The 22960-nt window shown below is 40.3% G+C and overlaps 1 protein-coding gene across 4 annotated transcripts in view; it reads left to right on the top strand.

Annotated features, from left to right (window-relative positions):
- The window catches only part of LOC125465535 (collagen alpha-1(I) chain-like), a 335639-nt gene that overhangs the window by 204981 nt on the left and 107698 nt on the right, over positions 1–22960 (top strand). For all 4 annotated transcript variants that reach the window (XR_007250272.2, XM_048559169.2, XM_048559168.2 and 1 more), the window contains 5 exons: positions 4880–4987; positions 7587–7640; positions 8534–8587; positions 10629–10673; positions 21917–21970. Coding sequence is in view for 3 of the 4 variants with exons in the window: in XM_048559169.2 (XP_048415126.1) it covers positions 4880–4987; positions 7587–7640; positions 8534–8587; positions 10629–10673; positions 21917–21970 (315 nt within the window). In the remaining variant the exon portion in view is untranslated. The remainder of the gene's footprint in view (positions 1–4879; positions 4988–7586; positions 7641–8533; positions 8588–10628; positions 10674–21916; positions 21971–22960) is intronic.

Genomic DNA, 22960 nt, shown 5'->3' with positions numbered 1-22960 from the left:
TGCTCCGGTTTCCTCTCACCATCCAAAGATGTGCAAATTAGGTAGATTGTCCATAGTGCTCAGGGTAGGATAGGCGGGTTAACCATTGTAAATGTGGGGTCAAGAACATGATGGGCGACTGTCCTTCAGACGCTCACTGCAGACTCGATAGCCTGAATGGCCTCCTAAAGATTCTATGACTAGTTGAGATGAGTGCAGCTCCAACAACACTTGAGAAGCTTGGCACCATCCAGGACAAAGCAGCCCGCTTGACTGATCCCACATTCACCCCCTCCACTACTGAAGCTCAGTAGCAGCTGTGTAGACTATCTACAAACTACACTGCAGAAGTTCAACAATCTCCTTAGATACCACCTTCCAAACCCGTAACCATAGCCATTGAGAAGGACAAGGGCAGCAGATATTTGGGAACACCACCACCTGAAAGTTCCCTTCCTGGTCACTCACCATCCTGACTTGGAAATATTTCGCCATTCCTTCACTATCATTGGGTGAAAATCCCTCTCTAATAGCAATGTGGGACCACCTCCAGCTCATGGACTGCGCAGTTCAAGAGGGCAGCTCATTACAATTATGGGCAGGAAGACAGCTAGGTTCAGACATGCAAACATCCCAACTTATTAAATGCCCTTCCTGCCTCAAAGCTCACCATGGGGAGAACAAAAGATCTCATCATAAATACCCCTGCCTCCTTGCCATTTTAAAACCAACTCCTTTCCCAAGCATTTGATCATTTGCCTAATGTCTCCTCCTCTCAATCTTTTGACCAATTACTGTCAAATTGAGCTCCTATTGAGAACTGTGGGATGTTTTCCTACACTAGTTGCCAAATGAATACAGATTATCTTTGTTGTTGACTGCCCTTTCCTTTGATCAACTCCAAGGAAACTGTGAAGAATCAGGTACTTACCATGTGTGAATATTGCAGACGGGGAATGTATGTTGTGCCTCCCACACTATGAGTTCAAGGTTGTATACATTGATCTTGGGTAGCCCTTCCTTTAGCTGTCAGTTTTATTATATTTCTGTGACAATTCTGCACTTCAGGATCTGATACTTCAAAATTAATCAAACAAAATGAATACTGATTACCTAAGCAACTATATGGGGTCGAGTCTCCCTAAAAATAAAGGGCTTGCAAACAACGTAAATGAGCTGAAGGGGCAATTGTAAAATTCTGTTAATGAATTATGATGGCTTTACTCATGATTTTTAAACACATTTTAATTGAAATACTAACCAGATCATGCTGAAGGACTCTGTAATGTAAACAGTGAAATAACCTTATGGTATTTACATAATTCTAAATGTTACTCTAAACATTTGAGAATTTGGATTGCCAATACTTGACATCTTAAACTGAAACCTGGCATCAGGGAAAAGGCAGGTTTTAGCCTGAAGTTGCTGCTATCATCAAGGTTCTGTCAATGCTTTGTCACTCAGTGCAATGTATACTGATCTCAGTTACTCCGAATTGCCCCTATGGTTTTAATTAGACAACTTTATGATTTTAAGCGTGGCTACAGAATTGTCCTCACTCAGCTGCAGGACTATAGCCTTATAGAAAGCTTGAATATTTGCACCCGGTAAATAGCACTAAATGTACATTGTGGGGTTAGGTCATCTTAATATGTTATTATTTCATTTTTCAGATTGTTATTGTCAACTTTCTCATTCTTGGTTTTCAACTTTCCCTGACCTGAAATGTTGGAAGGTAGTTTCATGGACTTAGGTTAGCATGCTCACTCAATCAACTGGCTATTCTTCACATTTGAACTTTGTATCTGGTCCTGGGGCCATTACAGTCAAGTTCAGTCTGATTCCGATATGATGAACATGTTCTCTACCTGGAGTCACTGGATGGTAAAATTACCAAGTTGAATTCCCACCCATAGCACACAAGGCCATAAGCTTCCAAGTGTTGTATAATTGGGTCTTTTGAAATTTCCTAATTTGAGTACCACCTATAGGAAGTTCAGCATTACCAAAGACCCTATTTTTGTGAATCGGCTGTGATTTGATACTTCCAGCACGTCTGTGAAAACTGACCGCTGGTTAATGCAGATGACAAATTATATGAAATCGATAACTAGAGATAAGTTTTCTCATTTCTTGTGGAAATACAATTTTAAGCAACAAATTCCATAAAATGAAAGAAAACTTTGGTTCCATTCCAATTCAAATCTTAACAAATAGAGAATAAAAAAAACAAACATGAATTTTAACCAGGCTGTAAGTGCGAGATCAAAGTGCATCAACCAATCTATGCCTCTCTCTAGAATCTAGGACTTCAATATATGTTTGTGAATAAATTTCTGAATTTGAGGGGAACCTTTGAGAAAACTGCTGGTTCTTGCAGCAACGTAGATACATTGACAGAGTCAGAGGAACAAAAAAACACATGGCAAGTGCATTGGGCATGTGAAGGCTTGAAGCCTAAAGGGACCTATATCTTACATGTGTAAGAACCATTACACCCCTGACTTGCACTCCAAATAGGCAGCCACTGATAATTAAAGTTCCATGTTTTATATTTACTACGACATCCTAAGACGTCAGTGGCCTAGTGGTAGTATCCCGAAACTCAGCTAATATTCTGGGAACCATGAAATTTGAATTCAACAAAAGGAAAATCTGGAATTAAGAATCTATTGGTAAACATGTTGTCAGAAAAAAGAACATCTGGCTCACTAATGTCATTCAGGGAAGGAAATCTGCCATCCTTGCATGGTCTAGCCTGTGTGACTCCCGAACCACAGCAATGTGGTTGATGTATAACTGCTCTCTGAAGTGGCCCAGCAAGCCGCTCAGCTCAAGGGCAGCTAGGAATGGGCAATAAATGCTGGCCAGCCAACGACATCCACATCCCGTGAGTGAATAAAAGAAAAGATAATGGTAGTATCATGGTTATGTTGCTTGACTGGTAACTTTGAGGTCTAGACTATTCATCCAGACATGAGTTCAGATCCAACAACTATAGCGCTTGAATTTGAACTTAATTGAACAGCTGATGAAACTATCAGATTGTGAGAAAATCCTTCTGGTTCATGTATCTCCTCGGGGGAAGTAAATTTGCCATCGTTACTTGGTAGCATAAAGTTTACTCCAAACACGTTGTGATGTGACTGACTCTTTACTATCCTCTAAAATTGTCCAGCAATACACTCAGTTATAACACATTCCAGGGCACTTGGAGGTAGACAATAAATGCTGCTTTGCCAGGGTGCCCACATCCTGGTTTATAAAATCATGCAGGGCATAGATTAGGTGAATAGCAAAGGTCTTTTTCCTAAGGTAGGGGAGTTAAAGACTAGGGGACTAGGGAATTTTAAGGTGAAAGGCGAAAGATTTAAAAAAGAGATGGGGGCAATTATTTTACACAGAGAATTGTTAGTGTGTGGAATGAACTGTCAGAGGAAATGGTGGATGCTGGTACAGTTACAATATTTAAAACACATTTCAAAAAATACATGAATGGGAAAGATTTGGAGGAATATGGGCCAAGCGCAAGCAGGTGGGACTGGTTCAGTTTGGCAACATGGTTGGCATGGACTATTGGATCAAAGGGTCTGTTTCTGTGCTCTATGACTCTGTAAAGAAGAACAAACCTTCCTCACCACTCAACCCCAATATGCTGTTGAAACCTTTGGAGGCTTTTGACATTTGCAAATCTGAAATACTTCAAAAGAAACAACTTCTCTGACCTAGATTTTGCTTTACTGTGCATTTGTATGACCTCATGTATCCAATTTCCTTGAAAAGGTTTATGCTTATTCAATAGTGAAACTACTTTTCTTGACAACACTTCAAAGTTTTGAAGATTGCTTTCATTCAGCAGCAAATATTGGGAGTAACTGCTTTAATTTTGGGAAAGGCTTGAATGTGGACTTGTTTAACTCATGTTTCTTTTGATTCTTCCTTGCCCTCCTGCAGGGCATCATTTCCCTTCTACATTCTCTTCCAAGAGACATGAATTGTAGATTCTTCATGTGAGAAGGGCAACGTAGGCTTCTCTTTAATCTGCAACTTTTTTGTTTAGAAGTTATTATCTTGTTTAAAATAGCTGATCATAGATCGAGAATGCTAAATTGCTCAGAGCCATTGAAAAACCCATAGCAAAGAGAATGGCCTTAGGCAGAAAACCTTTGACCCCTTTCATCCTATGACATTCCAGCTCACTGGATAAGCACAGCTGCCAATGGAATTGTTTGCATTATGAGAGTGCGCATAATTCAGTACTAATGATGAATTTGGAGATGTGCATTCTTCTAAGCCTGAGAATTTAAGCATTTTGTTGCTGCTTCATTCTTTATTATAAAAGCATTTCCTCATGCAATAAAAACCCACAGAAAGAACATATGTTTTCATTCATTAAAGCCTAATTTGTACTTTTGACAATAAATAGGCTTGTCACAAGCAGTTACCTAATAAAGAAAAACCAATGAGCTGGCATAGGGCTTTGTATTTGAACCTGCTGTTTGCATTCTGTTGATTTTTCACATCTGTATTGGAATCTGTAACTGCAGTATGTGCAATTCAGGCACAGAATGATTCCTTAATTGCTGCAAGATGCTTCTTTCTAAATGTACACCATGTCAGAGGGTATCAGTATTCCTTTAGTATGGATATCCTCATTCATCAATGACATAGCAGTTATTAGCAATGTCAACCCAAGTCTGAATAAAATAGGTCCAGAAAATGAACAATCAATGTCACAAAATAGTGCAGACCTAGGAAGATAACTATGAGTTGCCTGAGCCTTCCCGTAATGTGTATAGGTTAAAACACATGCCAGATAACATGGATGGTATGTAAACAATTTTGCTTCAGGTTAAACATGAGGCACTTAAATAACCCTTATTTCCTGTTCCTTTCTAAGGGGCTTGAAGGACCAAGGGGTTTCCCAGGCTTACCAGGTCGAAAGGGGTCTCACGGAATCCCTGGTGAAGTTGGTCCTCGAGGTCCAACTGGAATTCCTGGAGAACAGGTAATGGAAAAGATAGGCTCGGCTGATGCTGCTGTATTGTTTGAAGGTATCATTTGACAATTAGCTGTTTGCAAAGTCTCTTCTTCTAATTTCCTATAATCCTGAGAGAGCTGTGGTGTTCGTTTGAATGGCCTGTGAGAAAGGGAATGCCAGCACTAAATGGTGATGCATTGCTGCTACAGCTGAATGTAAGCCTTTATGTTAAATTGGTGAGAAGTATCTATGGGAGTGATAACGGGATTTACAAAGTTCACTATGTATACCTGCAGTAAAATCCCTGACTTATAACTGAAATTAATGCAGTTTTTAGCATTCAAGAATCTATCCATTTAATGCAAAACATTATCAACCTTGTGTCACTGCTAAATTCATGGGCTTCAAGTTCAATCTTAAACTGTATCTAAAGTGTATGGAAACTCTCTCCCTCTTATTTGTTGCAATGTCCCATTGGACCATTGCCCTGGATACATTGCACCTTTAAACTGCAATGTTGGTGCATTTACTGTGTAATGTCAGAATTTCCTTTCATGCATTCTTTTCACGTAAAACCACTTCATGCTGATGTATGGTTTCATGTGAATAAATCAAAATTAATTGATTCAGGGGAAAACATGACTTCTGAAATTTGATGCACTTATTCTGTGAAGCACGGTGAATAACGTTCTGTCTTGATTATTGTAGCTGTTGCCTTATCATTTAATATTGGCTGCATTGTCAGGCAGTTAACAAAGGTGCACTGTTCAAGATCATTGTGCTTATATATTTAAAGGAGAATAGTTGATTTCATAATTAATTAGCTGGAATCTGCCGGTCGAAAATCTAAATTTCAAATATCTGCCTTCTCTTCTTGACCCTATAAACATGAACCAGTATTGAACTGTGAGGAAATAGTAAATTCTATAAATCCACGCCTGATTAATGTTGCTAAAATAAGGGATTAGTCAAGGTTAGACTGTTTAGCTGAGCTGTGCTATTATGCATTTGAGTCATCTTAACCCATCCTGGTGTTGAACATGCAATGAACCAAATACCTGCTGTGGGGATTAAATAAGAACTTTCTGGGAGTCCATGTTATTCAAAGTAAACTGTGTGCCTTTGTATTGAGATGCTAAGAAAACTTGGAGCTCCTACTGGGTCAGCAGATTATGTTTCATTTTGCTAAATAAATCTGTTAATCCTCTGGATTTTATGAGGGTCTTTTGAGTTTGAGTGCCTAATTGTCATGTTCCGAACATCAAAAATGAACATGGGGATGGAAACAACAACATTAGCTAAACAATCTATTCATCCTTTGAAAAAATAAGCAAAGACTTATATTTGTATAGCACTTTTCATGGTCTAAGAACATATTTTTATGGTGAAACTAACTCAGGTTATGCCAATGCACAGCTGTTAAAATTGCTCAAATGGATTTTTTTTAAACTCACAGACAAAGGCAGGCAATTTGTTTTTAATTTTTAAAGGGAAGGCGATAAAAGCAACTTGATAGCTTGGCAGTTCTGCAGACCTAATCTGTCCTTCATGAGCATTTATGTCATCTCTAAAGGTTTGCAGCTCCTACACTGTGGAACAAGACCCCTCCTTTAACGAAAAATGAGCCTTTTTTAAAAATTCTGTTCAAATGACTCCTTGAGTTTAGGTTTGCCTCGAGTGAATCACATCTCCTTCCCCAATCTCTCTTCTGGCAAAAATAGGAACGGGCAGCAATAGGAGGGGATTGGCCAGATCCAGGACCTACTGGTCATTATTAAAGGTCCCCACAGTCTCCATAACACCACAAAAATCTACACCATTAATTCTGTTTCTCTCTCCTTAGATGCTGCCTGATCTGAGCATTTTCAGAATTTTCTGCTTTGATTTTAGATTTGCCACAAAATCTTTATGTGGGAAGATCTAACCTGATTGATTCTCCAGTAAAGTACTGCATGAATGCTGCTGTGCAGGAGGTGTTGACCTAAGAGATGTTACAACAAGGCCAGTATTGTGATAACTCCACTGAGGCTGGTATCCCATCACCAAGTCTCCCTTTATTTACATGTGGAGAGTCCTTGATCCAGTTCTCTCAGAGTCAGTTCTCAGAATGAACAGGATGTCTGACATTCCTTTTCTTATCAGACAGCCAGGAATCCCTGATTGGACAAGGTTAACCGCCTCAGTCGGGGAACTCATATTCTGTGGGTCCACCTGGTTACAATCACTACAGGGGTACAGGTACCATCATACTATATTATTTCAGAGAGGAGCACAGAAGGTTTTTGGTTATCCTGAACAATGTAATCCCTTAACCAACATCATAAAAACAAATTATTGGGCCATTTTATTAAAGTTTTGAAGATCTTCCTGTGTGCAAACAAATCATGGTTGCATTTTAAAATGTACTTCATGGTTTGTAAAATTCTTTTTGATGTCCTGAGATTGTAAAAGGTGTGTTTTAAATGTATTCTTCTTCTTTTGGTTTTACGCTGAGATGTATTTACTGATATGAACCGATTTAGCAACATCAAACCAGGACAAACCCCCAGGCAATAATTAGAGTTAACCCTTTTGCAAAACCTAACCTGGTAATACCTTGGTGTTCATGTCTTCTCCTCTGTGATAGGGACCTCAGGGCTACATGGGAGACAATGGAATCCGTGGAGAGAAAGGGGAGCAGGTGTGTATTGATCTTCTCTGCAATAGAACAATGTTTTTTTTTTAGATGGTGTAGGCTGCAAACTGGATCTATTCTCCCTCGTCATATAAGTTTGCCTACAACATATGGAAAACAAATGAAAACTTCATTCCAGCTCCAAACTTTAGCCTTCCAATGCCCTTCCATTTATATTTGTATACATACACATGTTGTGAAGAATTCCGAGACTTTATTTAATCCATGATAGCGTAATGTTTTATAAGTGGAAGATAATGTTCTTGTTCTTCTGTGAAGCTTCTTCTGCTTAAATATTTATGATTATTGGAACTAGTGGTCTTTAATCGAGCCAGACTCTTCTCAGTCTTAGGAAAGACTGAAGTAAATTGAAATACAGTTGACTGTCTGTCACTCCCTTGTCCTTTTGCATCATTTCATTTCCCTGCTCTTCCAAGATTTGGTAAGGGACATGACATATAGTTCCATAGATGGCCACAAGCCAGCTGTAAAAGTGGCAAGACCAGATTGTCAATGTCCAAGGACTCTTCAGCTATGAAGTCCAGCACATCTGAGTGAGGTTGGACTTAAAATATTGAGACCGTATTTGTCTGTGAGAAGCAACTTATCTGAGCCCAATGCTGTTCACAGTTGATGGTCACGCGTGCTGCTGTGCATGAGTCAAAAAACAGCTCTGGGTTTTTACTGCTTGCTGTTTTGCGAAAGTGAACTTCACTGATAGTTAACAATGTGGGATCAATCATCTCATTGCAAAGTCAAGATCAAAATTACACAATCTGTGTACCTCAATCATAGCCCAAACCTATCAAGGAAGCAGTTTCAACAATCAAAATGATGCATTTTCATTGTTATATTGTAACAATGTTCAGAGTATATGTTGAAATGTGCTTTTATTTCAGGGATTTAGAGGATTACCTGGACCAATTGGGGATAAAGGAGAAAAAGGAGCCAAGGTACGATATTGCCTTGAGAAAAGCAAAATTCTGAATGAGATTTAATTGTTATTAAGATCGAGTTTGACAAAATAGACCTTGAACATGCTGTAGATGACTGAACAAAAATACATAGAATTTAGGATCATATTTAACATTAGACCTTAAATTTTTGTGCTTGTAACCGGGTTGAGGGTGTTCACAGCTGACATTTCAACAGCAGATTTCCTGATCTCCCCTGTGTCAAAATGATACAGCACCTAAAATGTTGCATCAGAAGTGCATTTCCTAGGGGAAAAAAAGAAGTACTGTAAATATATGATAATAAAGTGTGAAGCTGGATGAACACAGCAGGCCAAGCAGCATCTCAGGAGCACAAAAGCTGACGTTTCGGGCCTAGACCCTTCATCAGAGAGGCTCTCTGATGAAGGGTCTACGCCCGAAACGTCAGCTTTTGTGCTCCTGAGATGCTGCTTGGCCTGCTGTGTTCATCCAGCTTCACATTTTATTATCTTGGATTCTCCAGCATCTGCAGTTCCCATTATCTCTACTATAAATACATGGCACTTCAAGTGGCATCTGAGTCTGCAGTATTTACTTCTGTACTTGTCATTTGGTTGGATCCAGCTCTATGTTCCTAAATTAGCAAATGAGAAGAGAAAAGATTTATAAGAGCCAGTGAACACCTTCATTCTTGTTATTTCCATTAGTTTTCTTAATAGTATATGTAGTCGTTGAAAATTGTGGCTAATTGGAAGACAAACACTTTTTTTCAATTTTATCCACTCCTGTGACATGATGTCACTGGCTATTCCAGCCTTATTGCCTATTCCCAGTTGCCTTGAAAAGATGGTGGGTGAGCTGCCTTCCTGAACTGCAACAGTCCCTGTGCTGACCAATTCACCTAACCTGCACAACCTTAGACTATGGGAGGAAACCAGAACTCCCAGAGGATACTCACACAGACACGGAGAGAATGTGTAAACTGCACACGGTCTGTTGCAGGAGGGTAGATCAGACCAAGTTGCTCCTGTAGCCAGTTTTTGAGTCTGCCACCCAACAGTAACCTAAACTTATCAACCAGTGAACATCCCAAAGTAAAAAAAAAACTAGCACAACATGGAGTGAAGGTCCCAAGGCTTAATGATGGGAAACTCCTCATTGCAGACTTCATGCAACTCTCCATACTTTTTCACCAATGCCCACATCATTCAAGGACTGGGAAGATTCAACTCTGTAGCTTTGTTTTTTCCTTGACAGATGCTACAAGACCTGTTGCGTACTTCCAGTTTATATCCGAAAAATCTATCTAGCTGATTATGATTAGACTACCTACAGTGTGGAAACAGGCCCTTTGGCCCAACAAGTCCACACCACCCTTTGAAGCATCCCACCCAGACCCATCTCCATAGAACCCACATGCCCCTGAACACTACGGGCAATTTAACATGGTCAATCCACCTAGCCTGCACATCTTTGGACTGTGGGAGGAAACTGGAGTGCCCGGAGGAAACCCACGCAGACATGGGGAGAATGTGCAAACTTCACACAGGCAGTCACCCAAGACCAGAATCGAACCTGGGTCCCCTGGGTGCTAACCACTGAGCCACCATGCCACCCATGACCTTAGCAATCACAATTGCAAAGCAGTCACTTAATTCCTGCTTTTAATTAAGGAGATCAAGAAAAAGACAAGCTTGTCAAACTCTTCTTTTGAAATTCCTTCCACTGATCCAATCAGACAGAGTCACAGGACTAAAGGAAGACTAGCATTGCCTATGTTGATCATTGAAAAAACTATACAATGAGTCACGCTCTCCTACTCTTTCCTCTGGCCTGATATCAGGAACTATTTTATCACATGTTTTTTGGGTCTTCTAGCCACCTCACTTTTCAATGAAAACCTAAAATGCAAACATCCATCAGGAATAATCATTTCGGTTTGCAAATATTTTAAAAGACAATGTGGATAATGTGCATAATTATAGACATTGATTGCTTCTTAATTTTGAAACAATCATACTTGTACCTATGCCTTATTAAGTTTTCCTTTGCATTTTAGGGTGACCAAGGTGAAATTGGACTCCCTGGGCCTTTTGGACTTTCAGTAAGTAATTTGACTGCCTTGTATTTGTGAGTGTTAAATGGTAGTGATTGGCATGCACTGTCAACGAAGAGTATACTGATCCAAACAGGGTCTTGTGCAGTAGAAACAGTGCCCCTGCTGATAATCAGGAGGCGTGGGTTCAAGTTCCAACAGATCCAGAGGTGTGTAATAACATCTCTGAACTGGTTGGATAGAATGTATCTATACTGATTCAAAATTAATACACTTGTATAATCCTGACTATTTTCCTCATGTGTCAGCTGTAGTTAACATTCTGGTCGTTCGTTTGTTAGCATATCACCCTTGTAAATGAACACATCTCCTAAAGTCATAATACACCACACTTCGTCAAATTATTAATGAAATACTTTGCTGAGGATCTGGTTTATTAAGAAAGTGATCAATTTGTGGCCAAAGAGAATGCCTGGAATGCAGTTGTTTATATTTCTACTCTTATTAACTCTCCTTATATTTCATGGTTGATTTGTTGTTTTTATCAAAAGAGGAAAAATTAAACAGCTGCTGTTTTTTTATCGGCTGTTCCACCCTTTTCTGTTGTTTATCAGAGAAGTTTAATTTTGTGTGATTTAAACCCCTCCTTAGGCACATACACTAACAGCTCAGGGCTAGCAGCGAGGAGAACGTTTAGCTTCAACACAGTTGGCCCCAGAGTGGGTCTGGCTAGTCGCAGAATGGGTCTGGCTAGTCGCACAGTGGGTCTGGCTAGTCGCACAGTGGGTCTGGCTAGTCGCAGAATGGGTCTGGCTAGTCGCACAGTGGGTCTGGCTAGTCGCACAGTGGGTCTGGCTAGTCGCAGAATGGGTCTGGCTAGTCGCAGAATGGGTCTGTCTTGCTGCAGAGTGGGTCTGGCTAGTTGCAGAGTGGGGCTGGCTAGTCATAGAATGGGTCTGGCTTGTCACGGAGTGGAGCTTGCTAGTCGCAGAGTAGGTCTGGCTAGTCGCAGAATAGGTCTGGCCAGTCACAAAATGGGTCTGGCTAGTCGCAGAGTGGGTCTGGCTAGTCACAGAGTGGAGCTGGCTAGTCGCAGAGTGGAGCTGGCTAGTCACAGAATGGGACTGGCTAGTCGCGGAATGGGTCTGGCTAGTCGCAGAGTGGGTCTGGCTAGTCACAGAATGGGTCTGGCTAGTCACAGAATGGGACTGGCTAGTCGCGGAGTGGGTCTGGCTAGTCACAGAGTGGGTCTGGCTAGTCGCAGAGTGAAGCTGGCTAGTCGCAGTGTGGAGCTGGCTAGTCGCAGTGTGGAGCTGGCTAGTCACAGTGTGGAGCTGGCTAGTCGCAGAGTGGAGCTGGCTAGTCGCAGTGTGAAGCTGGCCCATTTCCCTCCCCATCACCTCAATCAGCAAGTAGTCCTCTCACCGCTAACCTGCAAAAATCTCTTGCTGTTCAACATTGGTTTGGAAAATGGGACTTCTTGCTCTTGATGTTCAGACGTTCATGATTGGCCATTTCATGAGTTTCCTAACTTTCCCACAAAAGCCAACACCATCTAGTGCCTCGGAAGATTTCAACACAGTCCTTATTGTCAAGGCTGAGATAGATAGATCTCTACATATTTCAACCATCAAGGGGTATAGTGTTTTTCAGGAACATGATGTTTAAATAGAATGTCATGGAGTGGGCTTCAACGGCTGAATGGCCTACTCCAAATTCCTCACATAGACTCACACAGAAAACACTCCTTTCTGGTTTGCTATGAGAATTATTTTTTCAGACCTTCCCATTTTCTCTATTGTCCATTGCCGTGTCCTGGCTGCTGCAAACGGGAAGCATTCTCACCTGATGTGAAATATGCACCAATATTTTGGGTCCACTGTTGCATTGAAATGTGAGATCAGCCCAAGATATTCGCTCATTCCCCTGTTATACCTGTTGTTAGGAATTGCTTGCCCCTCACTGAAACTATGACTGAGGTAGGTCAATGGTATGTAGGAACCCAACATCAAGCTTTGAAAATGGGTCTTATTGTTCTGTTAAACAACTCTCCATTTCCCTCAAACTCCAATGGTGCCAAACTCATAAATAAAACTTGTAAATCACTGGGGGTTTTATGATGCAAAGCAAATTGAGATCTTTCAAATACTCTTTATTTAAAAAAACATTTAATCTCCTGCAATGCTGACTTGTCAAGAATGTTGACTACCTTGTATTTAATAACCCTTCTGGGTAACATATTGCACTAGTTTATTAATGTATTACAAAAAGGAGACTTTCTTTATTAGAAAATGCTCATGTTGATTTCTGAGCTCAACTCCTTCTATTACATATCCCTCTAATGATTTCTGAACATTAGCACAAATCAAAATGATAATAACACTTGTTTTATTTCAAAATAACATTAAAATGTAGATGATATGTTCCAAGCAAACATTTTGGTCATGTACAACAGATCATGAATTAGTTGAATCCTTGGCAATGTATTTTGTTAATAACAGTAATGATTAGCTGAAGAATATCTTGATAAACATTAACTAAAGAGTCCTGTAAATAAGCGCATTCTAACTACCTGCATAATTATATAGGTTACAGTGGGAAAAAACCAAAAATGATGTTTGAAGTCTTCCAAAAATAATTTTAATCTCAGTACTGGGAAGGTTTATAGAAATGAAAGCCAAAACAAATTCAACCATCCCTCAGAAAAATGTGAATTAATTGGGGAAAGGAAGCACAGACTTGTTAATGGTAAACTGTGTTTCACTTATTTAATTGTGTTGTTGCTGTTGTAACAAAGAGGATTGATATAAAAAGGTAGCTGATGTGTAGTGTACGTGGATTTCCAAAAGTCATTTGATCAAGTGCTATATGCCAGCTTTGTCAACTAAATTAAAGCCCATACGATAAAAGGGATAGTAGCAGGATGGATGAAAGTTGGCTGAGTGACAAAACAGAGTCACTTTTCAGACTGGGGTAATGATAGAGTCTTCAAGGGTCAGTACTATGTCCATTGAATTTCTTGCTCTGTATTACTGACATAGACTTGAGCATACAGGGTACAAGTTCAAAATTTGAAGGTAAGATAAAACTTGGAAGCATTATCAAGAAGTGTAACAGACTTCAAAGTGATGTAAACAGACTGCTGAACTGGTTGGAAAAGTAGCAGATGCAACTTAAGGTAGAGAAATATGAAATGATAACTTTGGTAGGAAGATTGAGGAAAGGAATTCTAAATTAATGATTCGATTTGAAAGTGAATACTGAATCAGAGGTACCTGTAGATGTTTGTATATAACAAACGGGTGTGCCAAGGCAGATTGAGAAAGTGGCTGGTGAGATAGGTTCAATCTGAGTCATATAAGTAGACACATGGTGTGCAAAAGCAAGAAAGTAATGGTGAAAACATTCGTACAGCTACTATAGGGTGGCACGGTGGCACAGTGGGTAGCACTGCAGCCTCACAGCACAAGGGACCCGGTTCGATTCCAGCCTCAGGCGACTGCCTGTGTGGAGATTGCACATTCCCTCCGTGTCTGTGTGGGTTTCCTCCGGGTGCTTCAGTTTCCTCCCACAGCCCAAAGATGTGCAGGCTAGGTGGATCAGCCATGCTAAGTTGCCAGTAGTGTTCAGGAGTGTGTGGGTTATAGGGGGATGGGTCTGGGTGAGATGCTTTAAGGGGCAGTGTGGACTTGTTGGGCTGAAGGGCCTGTTTCCACACTGTAGGGAATCTTATCTATTTCCAGGCACAATGCTTTAAGAAGGACACAAAGGCATTGGGGAGGGTGTAGAAAAGATTTAAGATTGCAGATTCATGAAGAGGGACTTTAAATTTATGAAGCGATTGAATAACCTAAGTGTTTTTTCTTAGAGAATAGATGGTTTGGAAATGACTTGATAATTATGACGAACCTATACAAAGTGAAAGGGGACAATCTGGCCCCATAGGCAAAATGGCCAAGAACTGGATGACACTGACTTAGAGTGATTCATAAAGGACTCAGAGGTAACACAAGGAAAACTTTATGCAGTGAATGATTAGGATTTTGAAGTCAGTATGATACAATCTCTACAGAGACATAGAACTTCTAAAAAGAAAATCAGAATTATAGTTCATGTCTGAAGGGATGACATGACAAGAATTCAGTTTTAAGCTTAAAAAAAACGAAAGAACTGTGGATGCTGTAAATCAGAACAGTTCTGAAGAAGGGTCACTCAACCCAAAAAGCTAACTCTGATTTCTCTCCACACATGCTGCCAGACCTGCTGGGCATTTCCAGCAATTTCTGTTTTTGTTTCATGTTTTAAGATACTTGCTGTAACAAATGATCACAAGTACTATTGATTAATTATTATCATTGTGGTCAACTTAAACCTTAAATCATAGAATGGAATAGCATCTTATTTTAAGCATAACGGTTAAAACACACTTCATGAGTTTATATTACACTGTTCTTTAAGTAAACATCCCACAGTCAGTACAAAAATAGTCTTAATTCCTGAGGATTTCCTGCTGTTCCATTTCTTCCTCAGCTCCTAATCTGTAAACTCAAAACTGTCCTATATAGTGTGAGTATTTCCAGAGACCTTCCCTCCAATGCAAGCTTCATTATAATACCTCACGAACTTTTTCGGTCCCAAACCTAAACTTTTACTCTTTTTCTGACAACTTTACTGTGTAGCCATGAAAAATTTGCACCATTTCCTTGTACAACAATTTTAATATTATCTTGAATAGCCCCATCATCTTGATTTGTTATCAAGTTTACATCAGCACAGCCACCCTAAATATAAAAACACAGACCCAAACACCATAATCTTGTAAATCCAATAATTGTAGCTATTGGCTGATAGTGTGGTGGAGGAGATACATTCAGCTTTCGAAAGAGGTATGGATCATTGCAATATGTAAACAGAGAATATTTGTAAGATTACTGGGTAAAGGCAACTGAATGGGATTGACTGAGTTGATGGCATAGAATCGAAGGGAAGAAGGCTTCCTTCTGTAACTTAAGCATTTTACAATTCTGGTCATTAAACCTTTATATAATTTGCTTTTCACAGATTTTTGGAAAGTGAAAAAACAGACATACATTGAGGTGAGGGATAATGGGAACTGCAGATGCTGGAGAATTCCAAGATAATAAAATGAGAGGCTGGATGAACACAGCAGGCCAAGCAGCATCTCAGGAGCACAAAAGCTGACGTTTCGGGCCTAGACGCTTCATCTGATGAAGGGTCTAGGCCCGAAACGTCAGCTTTTGTGCTCCTGAGATGCTGCTTGGCCTGCTGTGTTCATCCAGCCGCACATTTTATTATCTATACATTGAGGTGAAGCAGTTTTTCAGAGTTAATTGAAAAGAACCATAGACAGAAGCCGTTCTATTCAGAACATTTGTACCAGCTCTTTGAACCCAGTAGCCCGCATTCCAGTTTTTTTTATCCCTGTACCACTTCAAATTGCTCCTCTTCAAGTTTATATTCAAACATTCCTCTGGAAAAGTCCATTTTCTGCTGTGGAAATATTTGGTCAATTGCTAGTTAATTATTTACAGATAACTTAAACACCCTTTAATATGGGATCATTGCTGATAATTCAAAATGTGTCACATAAACAATGTGAAAAACAAGAGACTCTGGATGGGGGATAATAAAAACTAATAATAGTTTGGACATATTCAGATGGACTGGTAACACGTTTTTCCAAAACATGCAAGAGATTTGGGGATGTGATCAACAGCGAATAGTTTTAATAGATTCTTCAAGATTAAATTTAGTTTTAATTAGAATTTTTCATGCTCCTCACTCCCTGTGGGTAATCTTTTTGCTGATTGCTGTTGTGGTGAGAGATGCCACTACCAGAAGTAAGACAGTTTGCCACTTTTGGAATCCAAGTCAAGCTTGCTATGAGGAGAAACTGGCTGCGAATCTCACAGTGTTCATTAAAATGAACAACAGCTCCCACACCAGACGTCCTTGCAGCCTGTCTGACTAAAATTACCAGTTGCAAGCTGTCAGCCTGTACCCTTTGAAGAGCTGAGATGTAAATGACCAATCACCATTCTTTAAGGAATCTGTCAGTCAAGAAGGGTGGAGACTTTTACTCATTAGCCTGGTATAGATTTGAAATCAGATTTTAGTGGTCAGAAGATCAGGCAGTTTCGCACATTGTGCCAGTCAGCTCATTCATTATTCATGGAAGTATCAATTAATCATTAAAGCAATGACAGTCAACTGGAGACAGGTCTGTGTTTTAGGGAAAGCAATCTATTAGAGGGGCTCCTCTGGTGCAGTGGTAGTGCCCCTACCTCTGGCCAAGATTTAAGTCCCACTTGCCCCAGCGGTGTATAATAACATCTCTCAACAAGTTGGTTAGAAAAATAAGTTCATTAAAAAAGGATGATCCAGTTTAAGAAAGAATAAGAAAATTAATTTTCCCTTAGGGGAGGTGATGGCCTGGTGGTATTTTGCTGGACTGTTAATCCAGAGACCAGACAACATTCTGGGGGCCTGGGTTTGAATCCTGCCACAGCAGATGGTGGAATTTGAATTCAATAAAATATCTAGAATTTAGAGTCTAATGATGACCAGGAGTCGATTGTCAGGAAAAACCCACCTGGTTCACTATTGCTGTTTAGGGAAAGAAACTGTCATCCTTACCCAGTATGGCCTACATGTAACTCCAGACCCACAGCAATCTGGTTAACTCTTTACTGCCCTCTGGGCAACTAGGGATGGGCAATAAATGCTGCCTAGCTAGCGATGACCTCACCCTGCAAATGGATAAAGAAAAAAGTCCATTGATGTATTGTATTGTCCTTATCAGACTTCTCATGTAAGGTAATCAATAGGAAAAGCTGGGCTATTTACTATTGGTGATTAATAGATGAAAAGTGTACAATGGCTGATTTGGTGATGGAAAAAACCAACTATTCGGTTGTCTGACGTATGAGGAACAGTGGAATCAGTTAGGATTATATTCACTGGAAGTCAGACAAATGACTTCTCATTTAAACTTATGGAATTCTAACTGGGGGAACTTGACAGGGTACATGCAAGGAGGATGTTCCCAAAGACCAGGGAGTCCAGAATCAGAGGTCACAGTTTGAGGAAACGGGGTAAAACAATTTAAAGCTGAGATGAGAAATTCCTTCGCCTAGAGAGTGGCAAACCTGCAGAATTCACTATCACAGAATGCACTTGTGGCCAAAGCATTGTATGATTTCAAGGAATAGGATATAGCACTGGGGGCTAAAGAGATCAAAGGATATGGGGCAAAAGTGGGAACAGGTAATTGAGTTGAATGATTAGTTATGGTCTCAGTGAATGGCAGAGCAGGCTCAAAGGGCTAAATGGCCTCTTCCTGCTCCACTTCCTACATTTCTATGTAACCAGCTACAACAGTAGATGATTTTCTGAAGTAGCTTTATTGTGGGCTGGAAAGCCCTGAGTGGGGCTGCGGATTGGACTATTGGACTCTTTTGTTATCTTCTTTTTCCTTACCTTATTCTAAGTCAGTGTGAATGGCGCCATGTGTGTACGGCGAAGGTACATACTTTTCACTGTATTTTTACATTGAATACACGTGACAATAAATGTTACAATTAAATTCAATTATTTATGCAGATTGGGCAGCCCACTGCTGAGACAATTCTAAGATTTAATGTTGGGTTTCATGGATGAAGAGTTGAAGGGAATGAGGGATGACTGAAGCCCAAGTTTCTTTGTGGATGCTTACATAAATAGAGGAGCTTCTTCAGTCACCTCTCCCTTTAAATTCAGCAATGAATCTTGCACTCACCTTCCAGGTGTCCACCAGGTGGGGTGTCAGAAAGCAGGTAACTTAAATAACTTTAATAGTAAATCTGTTAATGGCCTGTTTACCTCCTCCCTCCTCACAAGTCTCCAGACACACCTTCCAGGTAAAGCAGCAACTTATCTAGACTTCGCTCAACCTAATCTACTGCATTTGCTAACAAAGTGTGAAGCTGGATGAACACAGCAGGCCTCCCTAACCTGTGCTTCCTCTCACCTATCCCTTCTTGCCACCTCAAGCCGCACCTCCATTTCCTACCTACTAACCTCATCCCGCCTCCTTGACCTGTCCGTCTTCCCTGGACTGACCTATCCCCTCCCTACCTCCCCACCTGTACTCTCCTCTCCACATATCTTCTTTTCTCTCCATCTTCAGTCCACCTCCCCCCGTCCCTATTTATTCCAGAACCCTCTCCCCATACCCCTCTCTGATGAAGGGTCTAGGCCCAAAACGTCAGTTTTTGTGCTCCTGAGATGCTGCTTGGCCTGCTGTGTTCATCCAACTTCACACTTTGTTATCTCGGATTCTCCAGCATCTGCAGTTCCCAATATCTCTACTGCATTTGTGGCTCACAACGTGGTCTCCTTTTAAACAGGGAGATGGAACATAGCCGAAACAACCACTTTGTATTACACCTCCATTCTATTCAAAAAAGTGATCCTGAGCTTCTGGGTGCCTTCCACTTCAACTCACCATTCTATTCCCATTGGCAACGGACTCAACAATTTTAGAGCTTGTTCACCTTCTTCCATGTTCTTCACCTCAGCCCACGCTTAGGTCCTGAGATGGCATGGTCTGATATCAGCGCACCCAACCCATTTTCACCTACTTATGGTCCTCATTATCAGCTTTTCTTTCTCCCTGGCATACAATCATCCATTATTTTGCCTAACTGCCTTTCTAGCTCTCTGGGCTCCATCTCTATCTATCCACTTTCTTCTTTTCCCAAACAGCACCCTGTCTTTAGCGTATGCCACCTTTATCTAGCTGCAATCAGTTCTGAAGAATGGTCACTGGGGTCTAAATTTAAACTTTAATTTCCTTCCGCAGAATCTGCCAGACCTGCGGAGTTTCTCAAGCAATTTCTGTTTTTTATTTCAGATTTCCAGCATCTGCAGTTATTTATTTTATTTTGTTCATGGCCTCCTATATTTGTGAGCGGTCATCATATTATCCAGCAAATCCAACAATTTGGTGTACTGCTGGTATCAACACCTCACTTCTAACTTCTGTCTGCAAAAGATTTGTGGAAGTACTAAAGAGCTAGACATCCCTTCCTATTTTCCGCCATTTCAAGAAACTCTCCTTAACTTCACTAATGGTGGCTCAGTGATTAGCACTGCTGCCTCACAGCACCATGGACCCCAGTTTGATTCCACCCTCGGGCCACAGTCTGTGTGGAGTTTGTACATTCTCCCTGTGTCTACGTGGGTTTCCTCCAGATGCTCCAGGTTCCTCCCACAGTCTGAAGATATGCAGGTTAGGTGGATTGGCCATGCTAAATTGCGAATATTTTTCAACGATGTGTAGATTTGGTGAGGTAACCATGGGAAATGCAATGTCATAGAGAAAGGGTAGGTAATGGATCTGGTCGAAATGCTCTTCGGAGGGTCGGTATGGACTTGTTGGGCCAAAGGGCCTTTTTTCACACAGTAATGATCCTATGATTTTTATTCCTGGTTTGAAATTTTGAAATCCTGTTTCAAACCATTCTGCTACCTGACTCCACTTGCCTGACTCCAAAATCTCTCCACCTCACAGAAACTGTGTGGAAAAAGATCTAAAATCTCATTTCTTAACTTCAGAAGTTAATAGTTCACTTCTTTTCTTGGGCAGCTGGCACAGAACAAATCTTTAAAGTACGAATTTGGGTTGTTATGTGTCTGGAGCTTTGTGGGGAGGTAAACAGGTCATTAACAAGTTTGCTTATTGCGTGATATGTGGCAATTTAAATTCAATATCACAAAGCTTGAGGTGCTTCATTATTGTAGGAAGAACAAGCAGACCAGCTATTCTTTAGAAGGTCAAGAAACACCTAAAAGGTAAAGAGAATAGAGATCAATGAATACAGATAAATAAAAACATTAGAAGTAGTGATACAATTGATAATGGCATTTAGGATGTAGATAAATTACTGGTGGAGTACTATATAAAAGCAGGGAAGTACAGTAATGCTAGATTTGTATAAAACCTAGGTTAGATCATTCTTGGAGTACTGTTTGTCATTTTACAAAAGGAAGTGCTCAACAAAGATTCACAAAGCATTTACTTGAATCGTGAGCTTGCAAAGATCAAGAAGGATTAGGTAAGAGATCGTAGGAACTGCAGATGCTGGAGAATCTGAGATAACAAGGTGTAGATCTGGATGAACATAGCAGGCCAAGCAGCATCAGAGGAGCAGGAAAGCTGACGTTTCGGGCATTGACCCTTCTTCAGAAATTTCTGAAGAATTGTCTTGGCCTGAAACGTCAGCTTTTCTGCTTCTATGATGCTGCTTGGCCTGCTATGTTCATCCAGATCTACACCTTGTTATCAAATATTAGGCAGGTTGGCCATTTATTCTGGAGAATACTTTTTAAGAGATATTTAAAGTTTTGAGAGAGTTCGGTGGTGGGCATGGAGAAAACTGTTTTCAGTTCTGTGTGAATTCAGAACTAGGCGACGTAAATATAAGTTAGCCACCAGTAGATCAAGGAAAGAGTTTAGGAGAAATGGCTTGACACTATGGTGAAAATTTGCATTTTAGTACCATATTGTGTGGTCGAAGCAACTTACATTGACATAGCAAGGTCAGGCTTGATGTCTACATGAAGAAAATCGCAGTAATTACACAAGCCGCATATAACATATAAACACCAGCATATTGTAGTCAACCCTAATACCACATTCCGTGCTCTAAATTCTATGCAATTCAAAGTTCCCAAATTATAATTTTTATACTTGCCGTACTTTGTGATGTTGTTGTAGTATTGTTAATTAAGATTTCTCAGTGTCCCTATGAATAGCATTTTTTCTACACACAACAGTGCAAGGAGCCAGCGCTCTGGCAAATAGCAGATAATTACAACTAGTCATCTCATCACATTTTTTAAATGTGAATTTAAATTATAGAGTGGTCATTCTTAATATGTAAAGTGAACTGCAGCATTTGACCTATGCATTGGTTGATATATCTGTCATTGAATGGACTATTGTTGGAATATAAATATATTCTTGTCATGTTTAGTAAAGGGTATTTATTTTTACAATTGGATCGATGCACAATCTGAGCAATATCATAATTTTATTGTACTTTCTGCAGTATCTGCACTGAACTGATATGTACTGTACTTATAGATAATTTATGAATAAGGTATATTTTTGCAACAAAATCTGCAGTTGAACGGATTCTGACAAATCCATGCAGTTAGTTGGCTTAGCAGCATGCATTTGATCTATATTTAAGCACTGATCAGAAACTGTGTTGTAATAATTTCAGGGTATCAGGGGTTTGAAAGGAATTCCTGGACTACAAGGACCCAGAGGTCCCCCAGTGAGTATCATTATAAAACCTCACAGACTGATTAATTTGCTACATACCTTTTTGCATCTTAATAAAACAAGAATTTCTGGTAACTTTTCTCTAAACTTAAATGTGGTAAATTATTTTTGATTAAGCAGTACAGGGTAATACAGCAATAATTAGAAGTCTGACATTGTAACTTTTGGGTGAGTGTGCGCTTTGGAAGCTTAAGTCTCAACCTTGGCTCATGAGCAGCACTCTCACCTCTGAGTCAGCCTCACTCCGGAAACAGGAAGCAGAATTTTTCCCTGATATGGAATGTGAGAGCAAACGTGGATGAGTGGAAGTGTGCTGTTTTGTTTGTGTCATCTCCTCCCCTTCGACTATTTTGATTTCGCCCACTTCAGTGATACAACGGATCCTTACCCACAAATGGATGACAACGCGTTAAGCTAATTTAAAGGTCAATTAATGCCAATTTTCCACACTGTTCGGAGAACAGCAAATGTCTGATTTCAGGGGTTGTACTCTCGGATGACTTTAAGGGCCCCCTTTCCCTGAGTCCCAAGGCCCCAGTGCCTATCTGATGGCAAGGGTGGCTCAAGATGTTTATCCATTTCATTTTCCAATTTTAATTTTAAAGTTGCCGAATGGTACCTGAGGGTGGAGTCTTGAGTCTTCCTGAAATTCACATACCTTAATTGGACAGCAACTGGAAATTCAGAAAATATCACTGCCAATACCTGATCCTGGAATAATACAAGAAACTTTGTTTAACACGAGGGCCATTCTTAGGGTGGCATGGTGGCTCAGTGTTTAGCACTCCTGCCTCACAGCGCGAGGGACCTGGGATTGATCCCAGTCTTGGGTGACTGTCTGTTGGGAGTTTGCACATTCTTCCTGTACCTATGTGGGTTGTGCTCTGGTCTCCTTCCCCAGTCCAAAGATGTGCAGGCTATGTGGGTTATTCATAGTAAATGAGATGTAATAGAGAATAAGGTAGAGGGGGGCTTGGGTCTG

This window comes from Stegostoma tigrinum, chromosome 29 (genome assembly GCF_030684315.1).
Source record: "Stegostoma tigrinum isolate sSteTig4 chromosome 29, sSteTig4.hap1, whole genome shotgun sequence".
Classification (NCBI taxonomy): domain Eukaryota; kingdom Metazoa; phylum Chordata; class Chondrichthyes; order Orectolobiformes; family Stegostomatidae; genus Stegostoma; species Stegostoma tigrinum.
The sequence above is the reverse complement of the archived record's forward strand: the minus strand, read 5'-3'. Positions and strand labels throughout refer to the sequence as shown.